This window comes from Sminthopsis crassicaudata, chromosome 3 (genome assembly GCF_048593235.1).
Source record: "Sminthopsis crassicaudata isolate SCR6 chromosome 3, ASM4859323v1, whole genome shotgun sequence".
NCBI classification, from domain to species: domain Eukaryota; kingdom Metazoa; phylum Chordata; class Mammalia; order Dasyuromorphia; family Dasyuridae; genus Sminthopsis; species Sminthopsis crassicaudata.
This window is the reverse complement of record NC_133619.1, coordinates 592,775,492-592,792,544: the sequence shown is the minus strand read 5'-3', so window position 1 is coordinate 592,792,544 and position 17,053 is coordinate 592,775,492. Positions and strand designations below refer to the sequence as shown.

Here is a 17,053-nt window from a genome sequence, read left to right as displayed (position 1 = left end):
AAAGATCCCAGTCCCTGCACTCAAAGAGTTTACATTTTTATTGTGGAAACTCCAGGAGAGGTACAATATACTAAGTGTATACAAACTAACTTAGTGAGGGGTAATAACTAGTAACTGGGAGGCTCAATCAGGGTAGGGCAATCAATTAGGTAGGAAAGGACAGCTGGGCAGAGCTCTGAAGGAAGCGAGAGTGTATATTCAGAAACTGGATATGACAGAAGTGAGGGGGAGTATATTCTACACACTGAGAATGGCCTCTGAAGGAATATAGAGGATTATCAATAAATATGTTTCTAAGAAATGTTCTTCAATTTCCTTTATTGAGAAAAAAAAAAATTCCTAGCTTCCTGGAAGTTTCTGGAGATGGGATTCCTTTAAGAGTCTCAAGTATTTGAGTCCAAAGATCCCAGTATTCTGGCTCATTCTGTGACTCAGTACATGTCAGCCAAAGACTATTAAGATAGGGACATAAAATGGATTCTCAGAAAGAGCCAGAAAATCTCAACAGTCTAGTAAGGAACTAGCATAGACAAATCTTCTGCGACTAATCCAGAATGGAAACTGTGGTTCAAGTTAGTATGTAAAAATATTAACAAAGAATTGAGAAACATTGTAGTTATCTTTTTAGCATAATCACAGAACCTAGGGAAACTACCCTCACCCCTCTACCACCACCCAAGGTTTAGGAAAAAGGGCCCAGGCCTAGCCACGAGGGTGAGGTTCACAGACAAGAATCAGAGCATCCTATCTACCTGAACAGGGTAAAGCTCTTATTGTTGTAGGTATTTCCTTCGAATAAGGAAAATGTGTAGGACCAAGGCAGAAATAAAACACAGTGAAGTCAATAGTGGGGCCTTTCATGAAGCATGGGCCACTTCTTACCTTATGAGCATCCATGAGGTTCATAACCAGGTCAAGATCTCCATGGACAGGCTGGTCTTCAGCTAGCTGTGGCTCCACCTTATACAACCAGTCAACCAAAGCCTGCAGTGCATCCATGAACTGGCCAGAGAAGAGGAGGGCCTCTTCCAGCTTATGCTGCCTATAAAGTGCATATCAGAGCTTCAGAATGGCAAAAGTCATTTTTGTAATTAATTCTGAAAAGGTTCTTTAAAAAATTTTTATTTTTATTTTCAGTTCTAAATTTTCTTCCTCTCATCACCCATTGAAAGGGCAAGAAATAGCATATATAATATGAAGTCACACAGTAGATCATTGATTTTGTCAGTCTTAAAAAGGAAAACTTCTTAAGAAAGAGTCCTAGACAATCACTTATCTGGAAAGCTGAGAAGTACTGGAATGTATAAACAAGGGAGATGTGTCTATCTTAAATAAAAGGGACTGACTGGAATCTCCACATATATATATATATATATATATATATATATATATATATATATATATATATATATATATGTAGGAGCACATGGGTAATCTTAGGTTCTTAAAGGCTTTGAAGACTGGCAAGAAATTGGATAGTTAACATCTGAGGAATGGCTGAGAAAGGTCAGCTGAGAAAACCTTGCATTCAGAAGAAGTTTTTTTCCTTCACATAGGTTAGAAACCACTGAATTTTCTTTGCTACAACAACTGAAAAAGCCATCTACTAAGGTAGAGAGAGATTGCATTCTATAATGGTAAAGGAAAAACACAAAAATTTGACATATCCTTCTTAAAAGAGTCTAACTGAAATTCTAGCCAAACAAACCACAAAAAACCATTAAATTTGAATTAGTTCTTTTTTACAACTCCTATGTTTTATATAACTATGGCACAGGAATGGAGAGCAGAATTTTTATTTATTATTTATTATTATATCATTATCATATATTATTATAATTTATTATTATCAGTACAGGGAATTCCCAGAAGAGGAATTTCTTCATAGCCATGTACATTGGCACCATTTCTGCAATTTCTAGGTGTAAGAGTGTTGTTTAGAGCACTGCTATCAAACTCAAATAGAAATAGGGATCACTAAACCTAAACCACACATAAGGGCCACATGCTAATTTGGAAAGCCACAGATTAAGATTATCTAAGTTTTAGTTTTATTTATTTTGTTAAACATTCATTAATTGAGTTAGTTAATCGGGCCACCTTCAGTACTGGATTTGACATCTCTGGCCTAGTAGGTCACAAAGCCAATCAGAGGGGAACTTGACCTGGTTCGTCGCACCTTGGCCAGCTCTCTCTCAACTCCACTATATTACATTGCATTGTGTGCAGCAGCTAACTCAATGGTTTCTAACCTATGTGAAGGAGCTTGTGTTCCCAACTTCCCCTTAAAGCATCAAGGGACAGAAAGTTCATTTCAAATCAGCACTGAGTTGTGACTATTTTACAGCACCCTATGAGATAACTTGATTCCTTCTAGGGTATTACAAATTCATCCGGCTCATCTCAACCTTAATGGATTGTCAGGGCTACTTTCTTTGAAAGCCAATGTTCCACACAGACCTAGAGGCCCACGTTTCCACTTACCGTTCCACAGACTTGCCGCACACAGTGTCCCATTTGTCTCTGACTTCCCCTAGGCAGTTGTCAAGTTTCTGAGCATCATCAGGAAGCAAGGTCTTTTCTTTCAGGGCTCGGCCCGTTCGAATAGTAGTATCGTAGACAGGCTGTTTGCCACCAAGTGTTTTCTGAAATTCCTGTGGTTCCAAACGGAAAAAGAAGTGCCTATTTTAGATCAGACCTATTCCTAGTTTAGGAAAAGTAAGAGACGCATGGATGGCTTTGTGACCACATGAACGAATGAAGCATGAAGGCGACAATGCCTTTTGCCGACTGTAGTAATAAAGCTTTTCAAAGCTACTCATAGCAGTGAGGGAAGCATGGTCCAAAGGATGTCACTGAAAAGTCACAATAGCAAGGTCAATGAAGACAGCTCAGAAAGGCAGAATGCTCAGGGGAAGAGTGGGTTCTCTGTGCTTAAGTTAATAACGTATCTTTCCTGACAGTTATCAGGGAACTTGAGACCTGCAGCACTGGCTGTTAGTCACAAACACTCCATTGGGAGATTTTGCTGAATTAGTTCTCAGGAGTGAAAGGGAGGAAGGGAAGTTGTCTGGGGACTGGTTAGGAAACATCTGTTGTGCCAAGACAAAATATACTCCTCAAAGAAAGTCTTAAAATATGCTACCCCATAGGCTTTTGTTGTTTAGTAGAGTAGCACAAGACGCCTATCTAAGACTAACTCATATATGCTGTGATACTTTTCCTCAAAATCACAGAATCCAGGAATCTTGGAACTGAGAGGCCTCAGGAGCCTTTTATCCTAATGAGTGGCTAAACATATCCTTGATAGAATCATACCAATGCTGCTTAGGACCTTCTGAGTTAGCCCATTCTACTTTGGGCCAGGCCTGGACTCAAGCCTAAAGTACTAGCTAGATGACCCTCAGGCAAGTTTGTTCATTTTAAATTGTCTCCACTTGCTTACATGTAAATAGAGACAGTATTGGCATCCACCTCCCAGGGCTGTGGCTGTATTTGTAAAATGCCTCACAAACTGCAAGTGCTCTCTAAAGCTGATGACTATCCTCACCACCATCATCAGTCTTGGGTCACTTGGTGTCAGGAAGTTGTGACCATTTTGTCTCCATGACTTCCTTTTGGTACCAGCAGTTTCAACTGTTCCACAATCTGCCCTGTAAGCCTGGTCCCTTCCTTTAAACCTTCTCTTCACCAAGTCTTCTACTTGATCTTGGAAGAGCCTCGTTTCCAGCTCTCACCCTCTTGAGGCTTTTCCACTGCACACTTTCAGCTGGCCCACATCTCTTCTAAACTGTGGCATCCCAACCTAAACCTGAGATTCCACATGTTCTCCGCCTGTATTTTGGCTGCCATGCCATGTCTTACCAGGCCTTCCCTACTGTGGGTTTTCCCAAAACCAAGTGTAGTACTTTACAATGGTCCTACTGGATTCTACTTGACTATACTTGGGCTACTGCTGCTATGCTAACAATCCTGCCTTGCTTTAGATCACTGACAAACCTGCTAAGTGCATGGCCCACTCCTGCTTCTTTCTAAGTCACTATAAAGCATGTTGGACACAACATGGCCATGGACAGATCCTGGGGTCTTCCATCAGAGAAGACCTTCCATATTAATGGACCTAGTAATTCTCATTTGGATTCCAGTTACTTCATAAGTTCAAAAGTAAATGAAAACATAGCCTGCACATGACTCAGACAGCATGAGAGACTGTCACCCACTTGGTTGAAACTGGGGAACATTTCCCTGATGTCACAGCAAGGAGCCCTCTCATCCATCTTACCACATTTGGCAGACTGATGTGTAGCAGAAGCTGCCCTTGCTAAAGTCATGTTGAATTGCCCTTAAGGCAACAAAGAAATTTAAGGGATTTCTGAGAACTGTAGGATTCCCAAAAAGGAAAGAGCCTAAGAAGCTGACTATTCCAATGTCCCCATGGACAGAAGACCCCTTTCTAGCCTTCTCACTAAGAATTTATCAGGATTCCATGTGCAGACCTTAAATGAGGGAGAATATTCTCTTCTGAGTCCATGCCACTGATGGGACAATTTTCATTGTTAGGAGGTATTTCTTTACCTTAGCTTGTGAATCTGCCCTCTGTGAGCCAAGTGAATGAAATCTAACCACTCCTTTTCCACACCTTCCAAGTGCTTGAAGACAGCCAGCAACTTTTTCCCCTTTTTCCCTCTAGGCCTACAACAGACCTAAATATGTCTTTATTTCCCCCCCCCCCCCCCCCCCCCCGGCTGAGGCTGGGGTTAAGTGACTTGCCCAGGGTCACACAGCTAGGAAGTATTAAATGTTTGAGGGCAAATTTGAACTCAGGTCCTCCTGACTTCAGGGCTGGTGCTCTAAATGCTGCGCCACCTAGCTACTCCCCTTATTATGTCTTAAGCCCTTAACTGGCCAGTTGGCCTCCTCTTGAGAGACTTCAGTTCTCCTTAAAGTGTGACCCCAGAACTGAAAGTTGTTCTTCGGATGAAGTAAGGCTGGGATGGCATACATGGGAGAACTATTCCCTCAATTCATTAGAGACACTATCCTCATAATGAAATCTGAAAACCTCCTAACCTTTTTATGGCTACTCCATAATCTGCTGGCTTTCAGTCCACTAAAATCTTTTTCATATGGAATAGGCTGAGACTAGATAAAGTAGAAAGGAAAAGGACACATGTCTAATTGGAGCAGCTTAGATCAAAGGAGTGTCAACTTGTAGCACCCTACATCTCTCTAGATTTTGCAAAGTAAATCAAATTTCTTTCCTTATTTTTATTTACATATTTTAAAGTTCTATTCAACTTGTAGTAAGTTTCTTTCCTTATTTTTATTTATATATTTTAAAGTTCTATTACACCATAACTACTTTCCAATCTATTTTCAATCAACAACGAATCTTTCCTTGTAACAAAGAAAATAGTTAGGAAAAACCAACATACAAAACAAATGTGTATCTGACACTATGTGCCCAACAATGCACTTTTAGTGTCCATGTCCATACCAAGATTAGGGATATACTGAGGGAGTCAGACCAGCTACTAAGAAAGTTGGAGTTTGTCTCCTTTTAGTGCTGCATTTTTAATTCATCAGTTATTTTTCCCTTAAAAATATTATTTCTTTCCCAGCCATAATATTTGCAGATTTTGTATTGGGATCAAGCTGTGATCAATTAACTAACTTACCTTGTGCCTGGACAGCTGAAGCTTAATTTTGTCTGGATCATTGGATATTTCCAACTCTGAGTCCAGGTGATTCTCTGCATCTTCTAGCCAGTCAATCAGTTTTTTCCAAGCTTCATGGAACTAGAATCACATGATAAGAACATTGGTGTGCTAGAATGAGAGGTTTGAACCTAAGAGATTGGTTTATAACATTTCTCACCAAAAGTTTCTTACCTGTTTAGCTCGTTTTCTAGCATCATCCAAAGATCGACCCCTCTCAACAGACCGTTGGACCACTTTTTCCCACCGAGACTGAACACTAACTAATAAGTTCTTGATCAGGACAACATCCTGTTTTTGACTGAGAAACTTCAATTGATTTCCAGTCTGATCCAGCTCAATGATGTGGTCCCGGTGAGCATTTACTTCATTGGCAAAAACCTAAAAAAGAACATTGCTGCTCTTGCAATCTCAAAAGGCAAAGAGCGTTAGACTTGGTAGTCAGAAGACAAGAGACTAAGTAAATGCGCTACAAAATCTACTCTACTGAGTCTTTATGGATTATAAAGTACCAAACAATTGTGAATTGTTACTGTATTGTTGCTGTATCAGTTATATACATACATACATATACTGTAATAGACTAACCAGTGACAAATAGAACTATGATCTCATAAGCCTCTTTCATCCACACTTTTACAAATGAAGATAATTAGTACCTTGTGCTCATCAATTTGTGAGAGAATGGTATTTAAGATAAGGCTGGGTGGAGGTGCGATGTTCAAACTCTGCTCTGCCAGTGTTAGCCAGTTGATAAATTCCTGCAAGGAATTCTGGAATTCTGTTGCCAGGTTGAGCACTTCTTCCAGCTTTGCCTGAATTTTAATGACACATAGAGAAAATACTAAGTTTAGAGACTATGGATTCAGATAAAAACTTCATTGTATACCAGATGAAATGACCACTAAAAGGGGAACCTCATTAAGACAACCACTGAACATGACTTGTTTGTCAAGAAGGGTGTTTTTCAATGCGTGGTTGAAAGTGGAACAAAAGGATAAGTAGTGCATTCAGTTAGTATCTAGGGAAAGAAATTGTTCAATAAATGGAAAGGAATGGATGTTCTAGAAGTAACAGCTGCAGCATCTATGACCTGGCTTGGGTAAAACTTTCTTTCATGTTTATTCTTCACATTGTCAAATATAGTTCACTAAACTGCTAAAATCTGTTAGAATTTCCCATTTTGGGAAAGCATGCAACAACAACAAAAAAAGGTCAGTGTATTCACGAGCAATCAATATAATAAAAGCAGCTAGGAAGTTGTTAGTAGTTCTAGGTAAAAATTTGACAATAGGTATGAATATTCCTAGTCCTTGAAATTCAAGGTCCTGTTATTTGAGGCATAAAGACTTGAAATACAAATGAAAAAGAAAATCTACCTAATTAGGACAAGGTACACTCTAATTTCCTTAGGGTTTAGTAAGGATAGATCCTTAAATATACTTTAACTACCCATTTGTGGGCCTCTCCCCTCACAATCTATAGCTATCTCTTCTAGTTTCTGTCTGTCAACCACATCTCATCTTCAGACAACATTGTGGTGACAGGTAGGAAAAGAGTACAACTAATTTTAGGACTTATTCTGAAAAAGGAATCACAATTGAGAATTGATTGGCTCCTAATCATTTCTCCTTTCTTTTGCTCTTCTGAAAAGATATCCTTTGGCTATTCAGTTATGCAACTAAGAACATATCTCCTAATTTTGAAAATGTCTCTGGAAATTGTCCATAGATCATGAATCAAACAGACTGTATGGAATTTCAATAATCATGATTTATAAAAGCTTACCAGACTTCTGTTCAAGTTAAGAGTTAAAAATTGGTCATTAAAAATAGTCATAAAGCAAATCACCATTTTGGCTAGTGATTCCATGAAATGAATGAATGAATCCATCCACATTTGTGGCTAAAAAGCTTTATCCCTTTACACTTCATGCTAGTACTGTAGATACAAGAAGACAAAAAGGAAGGACATTCTCTGACTTCAAAGAGGGCATATAAAGGATGTTTCATGTAATGAGATAAGTCTGCATACAGAATCTGAGAAAGGAGAGAACCTAAACATCTAAGGGAATTATGACTAAATCATTGAGCTAATTGAGATCATTGTAGGTTGTAACAAATGCAGCCTGAGAAAAGGCTGCCTCTCAGGCTGAGATTTTTTTGAGTATGAAGCTCACTACATTAGTACCTTTCTCTCTTCCATCTTGCTGCTGACCACGTGCCATTTTTGTTCTAAGAGTGTAACACTCTGCTCTGTTTTTGAACCCGAACCAGAGTCATCCCGACTCAGAAGTATCAGTCTCCCTTTGTCCAGCAGCTGGTTATATGTCTCTTCCTGGGCTTTCAGCTGGTCATAGAGTTCCTACATGCAATTTAAAGAGATAGCAAAAATATCCATGAGGCACATTTCAATGGGATTTCACTTCAATGAAACTCATATACATTCCTTTATGCACTCCCAGGAAAGAGAATGATTCTAGGTTTATCTCTTGTTTTAGGAGTTCAACTTCAGGGCCATAGATGGTCCTATTAAGAACCTCTTGCTCCGCAGAACTTAGCAGAGATAAAGAAAAAAATATATTTCAGAACCACATGAGGAGTAGGGAGAAAAACTCTAGGGACAGCTTATGTCACTATCAACACAGGAGCTGTTCCTTCAATTTTACAATGACTTACAACTTTTCTTGAAAAACTACTACATTAAAATTTCTCAAAATTCATATTAAATAGCCCCCCCTCAGGCAATACATCTCCATCTTATCATTATTGAGGCAAAGGGTACAGTACTGTACTACTGAAAAATATAAGAATATAAGCAGATAACTGACATTTTTTTATCTGCCAAACTTTTCCAATAAACTGATAAAACCTCTGGATAAGTGCTCATTTGCAATTCTAAATTAAATTAACAGCAGCAAAAAAAAAAAAAAATCAAACAAGCAAAAAAACATATTAAAGAGCAGCTCTAAAATTACACACAAGGCTTCGGGCTCTAGAAGGGAGTTTTGTGCTTTAACACATAGGCTCTCACCATGTGAGCATCGAGTTGCTCTCGTGCTGTCTCAGGAAGTCCTCCTGTAGGCTTGGATGAAGAAAGCTGGTTTTCCATTCTAGTCAGTCCCAAGAGAAAATCTTCAATTTCACTATGGAAACCCTGGGCCTATTTGAGAAAAAACAGACTATGAATTGAGGACATTAGCAATTATTACTTTGGGCATAAAATATAATTTTCTAAGTTACTGTATACATAGATTCCAACTTTAGGGAAAAGTGATTCTGACAATTAAAATAGAGTCATCCCATGACTTCGCTAGGATCCATCATGGACCATGAATTGACTAAAATGTTTCCATCCTTAATAGCACAAGGTACTACACAACAGCTACTACAGGGGCTTTAGAACAACATATTTTAATACTTTGCGGATTCAGATATATCAAATCAACTTAGATCTCTATCCAAACAATCTTATCAAGTAAAGTCTGATACCACAGAGCAGCTCTAGTAAATCACAAACTGCTCCTTTCATGGGAAAACAGGACAATCTGATGTGCTTGATTTCTAGTAAAAGGATAAAGGTTTTAGATGCTGGTTCTGTTTGCTAATATCTGTGTCATGTGATCCTTCTCTCGGTAAAATAAAAGATTTATATTACATGATCTGTCAGGTAAGTGAGTGTCTGTGGCCTTAGTTTACTTAATCATCTGGGAGGAAGCATGGTGCAATGGATCGAGACAAGATCTCAAAGTCAGAAACCGTGGGTTCCAGGCCTGCCACACATATACTTCCTTGAGGACTCTCAGTGCTTACACACTGCAGAACAAACACTCTTTCTTACAGACAGAGAGGATTTTCTTCTTTAAGAGTTCCCTAACGCAACAACATTACAGATTCACTCCAACCAAAATACCACAGGGACATGAGTGTGTTCATGATTATACAGAACTATGACTTTAAAAATACTATTTTGTTAATTGATTATGGAATTAAGGATTTTTTGTTAATGATTGGCTTTATAATAAGGATAATTAAAAAAAATTTAATGCAAAGATCAATGAATAAAAATATGTGACTATATTGTTCACCCTAATAGCACATGTATTTCTACTATTTGGACTATGCTTATGCTTTTCTGATTCAGAAGAGCCATCACTTTTAATAAAATGATGCAATTTAAAAGGGATCTATATAAAATCTCACCTTTGGCAAGGGGGGGGGGGCAGAGGGAAGGTTGTTTTAAAGAACTTACTTGACAAATTTAAGGTGCAGTAGGGCATGGAGGCTGCAGCAGTGGTAGCAGCTGCCATTTGAAAAGCCTTAGGAAAAGTATTTATGTGAAAGAGCATGCAGTGTCTGGGTTGAAAGAGGTAAGAATGCTTCTGTTGGTGCTCCTTTCTGCCCAGATCACACCACCTTCAGTGGAGCACTGTGTTCTGTTCTGGGTGTTGCATTTTTTGGGAAAGAAAGCTGAAGAATAACCCAAGGAAGAATGAGAAAGGGCCTTAAAATTGGCCATATGAGAATCAGAGAAAATAGAAACGCTCTTAAAGGGGAAATCAAGGGTTGTTGCAAAAAAAAAAAAAAAAAAAAAAAGGAGGAGGCTTATTCTGCTTAAGCCTAAAAGGCAGAAATAGGGAGGTTTTAAAGGAGCAAAATTAAACTTGATGTAAGGAAAAGAATTGCTAACAGTTCATATTAACCATATAGGATGTGCTGCCCTGGGAGGGGTGGGGAATACCTGTTTGGAAGTCCTTCAAACAAAGATTGGACTCCATGGTCTCTGAAGGCCCTTTCTAAGATTGAGCTTTTGAGCAAATGCTGTTCACAGAGGCATACCATCCCTGGAGAATACTGCCTACCTGCCGGAGGGTTGACTGCAGCTGCTGCTCTCTTTCTTCTGTCTTTTGCAGCACTGATTCCCAGCACTGGTTCATTGTTTCTAGTCGGTTCCTTAAGCTGCTTGCATCATCATCACCAGCACTGGATTCAAGAAGCTCGTTGCCAGCTTTATTGACTGTTTCAACTGTGGCTTGGTGAGCCAACACATCATTTTTTAGAACCTAAAGAATGTTGAACATGTTAATTTCTCTTATAGGTTTAATCAATTTAAGCCTATTCCAAAAGGTTGAGAGAGAAAGAAAATCAATGACTTACGTGGTGTTTTGCAAGCTCCACCTCAATGACCTTGGGGTCTCCATTGATTGGCCTCTGTGCATCTAATAGCTCTTCTGTATGAATCAGCCAGCTCATTAGCTCCTCTAATGCGTGCTGGAACTGACCAAGAGCTAACAGAGCCCCCTCAAGCTTGTGCTAGTTGGGTAAAGGAAGGCAAATTAGGAAAGTGAAAGCTCAAAAGAGTAGGGGAAATATGCTTCCCGTAATGTCTATCATACCTGTCTGTGGGCGATTTTCTCACCCAGGTTCTCCCAGAGGTGTTTTAGTTCTGTCAGTGGTTCTCGAATAATGTCTCTGTCAGTTTCATCAGTAGCTTTTTTTAACATCAGCTCACCCTGGTGATTTAGTTTCTCCATCTCAATTTGCTGTTGGTAAACTTCCATTTTAAACTCCTACCAAACACAAATACCTTAATATTAGTGTGGCAGGATGTTTAGGCGTCTTTCAGAGATCACTTTTGCCCACATACACACAATTAGTCTTCCCATCCGTGCTCATGGAACAAACCTTCATCTCATTGAGCTGATCTTTCACAGTGTTGAGGTCAGTACCGACAGGAGGCATATTGCAGAGTTTAATCACAGTGTTATCTAGCCAGTCAAACATGGTCTAAAATTAAACACAATTAGAAAAATTAGATTATGGAAACCTAAGTAAAAGTGAGTGGCCCCTATGCAGGTAAACAGAGACAATGCAATCCTCTTGTGATCATTATTCTTAAGTTAAAAAAAAAAATAGTAGCCTTTATTCCTAGCAACAGAGGCTTAGAAAGTGAGCAGGTGAAACCCACTATTTGGAAGGTCTAAAATTTAAAGAACTATATCTTGGATCTGGTTAATTTAGATAAAAATCAGGAATTTTGATACAAAAGTTAATACTGAATACTTGTCACTTGAGAGGAATTAACAGAAAGCTGATAGCTGGACTCTGGTCCAATAAAACTCAGGACAGGACAGTGAGCTTCTGGACCCTTGCAGTAATAAGACTACACCTCAAAGCAGCCTGCTTTATACTGATCTCGCTGGTCCCCTGGTGTAGTCCTTGGGCAAGGTTAGTTGAACAGCCCAAGCACAACTACTGAGGGTCAAAAGAACTACACGCTGGCCTCTCTGCTGCCTTAGAGTAAACACTTGATTTCTCTGGTATGATCCTCTGATCTGTACCATGAGGGACTGAAGCAGATGATCTCAGAGGTTCTCTGTCCCCACCCTAAAAAGTTTCCAGGGCCAAATGCAGAGATCAATGGAGATGTCAGGAAACATCTCCCACACCATGTAGACCTCATAATTTCCAGACCAAAGCTACACCAAGAGAAATCATCAATACTGACAGTGGCTGCTGACTTGACTGTTTGGTAAAGCTGTCCCCAGGACTTAGCTCAGTTTACCCCAGGGCTCTCACCTGCAAGGTGTCCTGATACTGCACTGCAGCCTGCATTGCTTCCTCCAGTTTTTCCAACCGCTCTCTCCATGTTTTGTTTAAGTTCTCCCAGGCATTGTTCAGCTTTAAGGAAAAAATAAAAACCAATTAGGCCCCAAAATAACAAAATCTGCCATGCCTCCTTTCTAGACTTAAGGGTGGGAGCCTCATCTTCTACAGGACTCTAGCCAATCGGCTTTCATACCTCATCGATACTCTTCTTCACCTCTGGCTTCTCTGTTTCTCCACAGGCAAAAATTAAGTCTGCTCCAAGAATCCGGATAAACTCAAGTTCTTCATGCAGACCATCTGTCTCCTCTTTAATAGTCTGTGTGCAAAGGGATGAGTTAAAACAAAAAGGATGAACACGAATCTGAAACTCTCTAAATAAAATTCACATCCTTCAGAACAGAGAAGGCTCAGCAGAGCTGCCATGGACATTCCACAAATGTCTTTTGTTTTTTCCTATATATTTTGCTACTTAAGGACTGAAGCTCTCCAGGTCTTTTAAAAAAAAAATTTATACAGGACAGAAAGGAAAGGCTGTGCTAAATTTTCAGGAGGCCCCTTCTCTCCCTCCAGCATCTGATGAGCACCTAAGGCTGGTAACAAAGTATTCTACAAGGATTCAAAAGTAGAAGACAGCTCCTATCTTCAAAGAAATTAAAGGCATTATACAGATGATAGAAATGGCAATGGAATCACCTGCTTGCCTTTAAAGGAATATATTTGGAGACTTAATTTAGTTTGTTGCAAATATCCACTGCATCAGAATAAAAGCAACTTTTTTTTTTTTTTTTTTTTTTTTTAAAGAAATAGCACTGAGATTGAAGTTATAAGAGCTAGGTTCAAGTTCCAGTTCAACCACATAACTAAGTGATCTTATTACTCTGAGCCTCAGTTTCTTTATTTGCAAAATGGGGCTACTACTTCCTTTTGAACTACCTACCTCTCAGAATTACTGTTGAGAATTAAATGAGAGAATATGTGCAAAAAGTGCCAGAAATGTGAGTTCCTATTATTACTAATTTATACAGTTTGGAGAGATCCAGCAATGCCTCCCTGCCCATGGGAAAAAACTCTTAAGAATCAAGCCTAGGTCAGAGAAAAAGCTGCCATATATCTGCTCCAAGGCTCAGATGAGAGCATGAGAAGAGATGCAGAAAGCAGAGAGGGTAAAGGAAGGAAGTACAAGTTGGAAAAGGGGAAAAACTAAAGGATCTGCTTTAATCTCAGAAAGAGGTTATTCAAAACCTGTTTTAGACAAAACTAAGCCAGTGGGATGGGAAATTCTGGAAAGATAAGGTTAAATGGGCATTAAGTTTGGCCAAATTCTAAATATGAAATTTGAATGAGGGAATATCCAGAGTACAAATATCAACTACTAAAGAGGATTTTTTTTTTTCAGGAGAAAATAAAACATATAGCACAACATCCTCAATACTTTTAAATTCTGTAATCATGGACAAATTATAACTTAGCTGATCCTTAGTTTCTTCATTTGTAAAATGGGATAACAATATCTGTCATACTTGGTTCAGAAGGCTATTATACGATCAAATACTATGATTTTCTGTGCTCACCTCGGCAGCCTCCACCTGCTGTTTGATGATTGAGGGGTCGATTCCTGGGCTTTCCAAATCATGAACAATATCCTGGGTATCTTTCATGGTGGTCAAGAGGGCTGCCATGTCATACCAGAACTTTTCTGCCAACTCAAGGACATCAAGGAACTTGATTTCCCGCTCTTCAGCTCGGGCTTTGATATCTTCCCAGAAAAATACCATCTGATTCAGTTTGTCCTGGATTTCTGATATAGGAAAAAAGGATAATGAATAAAGACATTCTGCAGGCAGTTACTTGGTTTCATTAGGAATTTCATCCAAGAGCAATTTGGAACTATGCCCAAAGGGCTATCAAACTACATATTCTTTGATCCAGCAGTGTCTCTACTGGGCCTGTATCTGAAAGATCATAAAAAAGGGAAAAGGACCTCTATGTGCAAAATGTTTGTGGCAGCCTTTTTTGTGGTAGCAAGAAACTGGAAACTGAGTGGATGCCCATTAGATGGAGAATGTCTGAATAAATTATGGTATATAAATGTAATGGAATATATGTGAATGTAATGAAATATTGTCCTGTATGAAATGATGAACAGGCTGATTTCAGAAAAGCTTGGAAAAACTTATAAGAACTCTACACAGTAAGTGCAAGATTGTCTGATGATCAACTATATACACTTAGCTCTTCTCAACAATAGTGATCCAAGATAATTCCAATAGAATAGAAAATGCCATCTGCACCCAGAACTATGGAGGCTGAATGCAGATCAAAGCAAACTATTTTTATTTCATTTACTTCATTTAAAAAAAATTTGTCCCCTTTTTCTTTCTTGTGATTTTTCCCTTTTGTTCTGATTGTTCTTTCACGACATGACTAATATGGAAATATATATTAAAATTATTGTACATGTATAACCTATATCAGACTGCTTGCTGTCTTGGGGAGGGGGGAGGTGGTAATGGAGGATGGAGATTTGGAACTCAAAATTCAAAAAATGAATGCTGAGCCAATTCCAATAGACTTGTGATGGAGAGAATCATTTCCATCCAGAAAGACTGTGGGGACTGAATGTGGAGCACAACATGGTATTTTCACTTTTTTAATTGCTTGCTTGCTTTTTTCTTTTCTTTCTCATTTTTTCCCTTTCTGATCTGAATTTTCTTGTGTAGTTATGATAAATGTGGATGTAAACTGTGGATGGAAACGTATAATGGATTGCTTGTCTGAGGCAGGGAAGTGGAAGAGGAGGGAGAAAAATTTGCCTGGGTTAATGCAGAAAACTATCTTTGCATGTACTCTGAAAATTATTTTTTAAAAAGTGAATGTTGAAAGCTAGCTTTATATGTAATTGGAAAAATAATATAATATTGAAAAGAAAAAACAAATCTGGGGGAAAAAAGAATTCCATCCCATTATTCACATACCACTAGAGTTACACATAAAGACTGATAATAAAGTTTACAAGGTGTCTCACTGGTCCATATAAGACATTATGCTCATTCTCCTTTGGGCCTTTGCACTGTTTGTCCTACATGCTCCATTCACCCTTTTCACTTCTGCCTCCCCCAAGCTCCCTTCACAAGGCTCTGCTCAAGTGCTATCTCTTATATGAGGCTTTTCCTATTCTGCCTCAGCTGTTTGTTAGTATTTTCCCTTAGTCAAAAATGACTTAGCATTTACTTTGTATATAGCACATACTTTTTTATATGAATATATACTGTTTTCTCCACAGGAGAATGTAAGCATCCTGAGGGTAGCCTAGCATGGAGTCTGGTTCATAGAAATTGCTGTGCCATGTGAACTGCCACACTTCTGGAAAATCTCATTTATAGGCAGCTGCTAGCTGATGAATGAACCACATATTTAAATAAGCCCTAGAATACGTCATAGGAGAGGCCATCCTTAGTGGTATTGGATGACATCAGTTTTCTCCTCCTCCTTTGTGGACTGAACTGAGTTCCTGAGGAGCTCCTGAGATGGAGCTATTGGAGATGAGTTTCCCACATCAGCTGCCAGGGCTACAGGAGACTGAGAATAGTCTCTATACTCCCTGTTACTGTCTTAGGGTGAGGGTGGCAGGGTTTCTGCTTTTGGTATCAAGTAGATAAGGAATGTGTGTGATCTTTGATTCTACTTCCAGGGATATCTTGGGTAGGAGACAGAATGACACATAAGTATGAATTTGTTAGTCCTTGTCTTGTAGACCATGGCTTTTTTGATATGGCGATGGTTCAAACAGAACAGAGATTTCCCTGCTATTAATAGTCCATTTAAAGGTATGAATCATAATTGAGCTGATCTGGTTTAAAAGTATATCGTACTACATCTTGTACTGTAAGTTAAATTACCTAGAGAAGAACCTGGGCTCAACTCATGTCCAAGTTTTATTATTTATTAGCAATGTGATCTTGGACAAGTCATGATTAGTTTTGAGGCTAGTGTGAGAACCTAACCTGCTAGGCATTAAATTTTTTCTGGAAACCATGTTCTAGTATTCTAGACAACTGATTTCAAAACATTTTTGTTCTATAGCCCATTTTAAAGTTTAAGATTAAGTTGAAAGTTTACCCTTTACATTTATTAAAATATAAATGTGGTGGGTCAAAAGGAGATATTAGTTGAGAATAAGTTAAATGACCTCATAAGGAAAAGAGATTCAAATACCTTTTGCAGCTAGATCCTTATCAGCTCCCTGGGATCGGCGGATCAGTTCTTCACCACGACGTTTCAAAGCTTCAAAGGATGGCTGCAGCTTTTCCAACTCCATGGCTGCACCTTTGTTTTCACTGAGACATTCTCGGATCTTGTCCACTTCAGCAGGGATAAGTGGTGGTATACGCAGGCGAGAAGAGAGATTTTCTAGGGTTTCCAGCATGGGCTCCATTTTATCATGGAACTAAACAAATATATTGATTAGGTGAAATGTTCTCTCAGATACTCAATTCTCATATATATTTTTAGGGAGTAATAGCTATATCTAAATTTTCTATTGCCTCTGGGATTAGATGTAGAACCTTTTCACTGTTTGGGTTACAAGTACCCCAAATGCATTTATCCTCCCATACACAGGATGCTGACACTTCATGAACTGCTATTTGGAATTTAAGAGAAATGGAATTCTTAAAGATAATCCAGGGAGTGAATTAGGTGTTAGCTTCTATTTATCACTATTCTAAA

At 38.8% G+C, this 17,053-nt stretch overlaps 1 protein-coding gene across 8 annotated transcripts in view; it reads right to left on the bottom strand.

Annotated features, from left to right (window-relative positions):
• Positions 1–17,053, bottom strand: part of MACF1 (microtubule actin crosslinking factor 1) — a 255,446-nt gene that overhangs the window by 26,543 nt on the left and 211,850 nt on the right. For all 8 annotated transcript variants that reach the window (XM_074305230.1, XM_074305222.1, XM_074305225.1 and 5 more), the window contains 15 exons: positions 16,541–16,772; positions 13,897–14,123; positions 12,519–12,641; positions 12,296–12,397; positions 11,402–11,503; positions 11,113–11,286; positions 10,874–11,029; positions 10,579–10,779; positions 8,751–8,879; positions 7,908–8,081; positions 6,377–6,532; positions 5,892–6,098; positions 5,679–5,798; positions 2,485–2,654; positions 883–1,042 (listed from right to left, as the gene is read on the bottom strand). In XM_074305230.1, the coding sequence (XP_074161331.1) occupies positions 883–1,042; positions 2,485–2,654; positions 5,679–5,798; positions 5,892–6,098; positions 6,377–6,532; positions 7,908–8,081; positions 8,751–8,879; positions 10,579–10,779; positions 10,874–11,029; positions 11,113–11,286; positions 11,402–11,503; positions 12,296–12,397; positions 12,519–12,641; positions 13,897–14,123; positions 16,541–16,772 (2,433 nt within the window). The remainder of the gene's footprint in view (positions 1–882; positions 1,043–2,484; positions 2,655–5,678; positions 5,799–5,891; positions 6,099–6,376; positions 6,533–7,907; positions 8,082–8,750; positions 8,880–10,578; positions 10,780–10,873; positions 11,030–11,112; positions 11,287–11,401; positions 11,504–12,295; positions 12,398–12,518; positions 12,642–13,896; positions 14,124–16,540; positions 16,773–17,053) is intronic.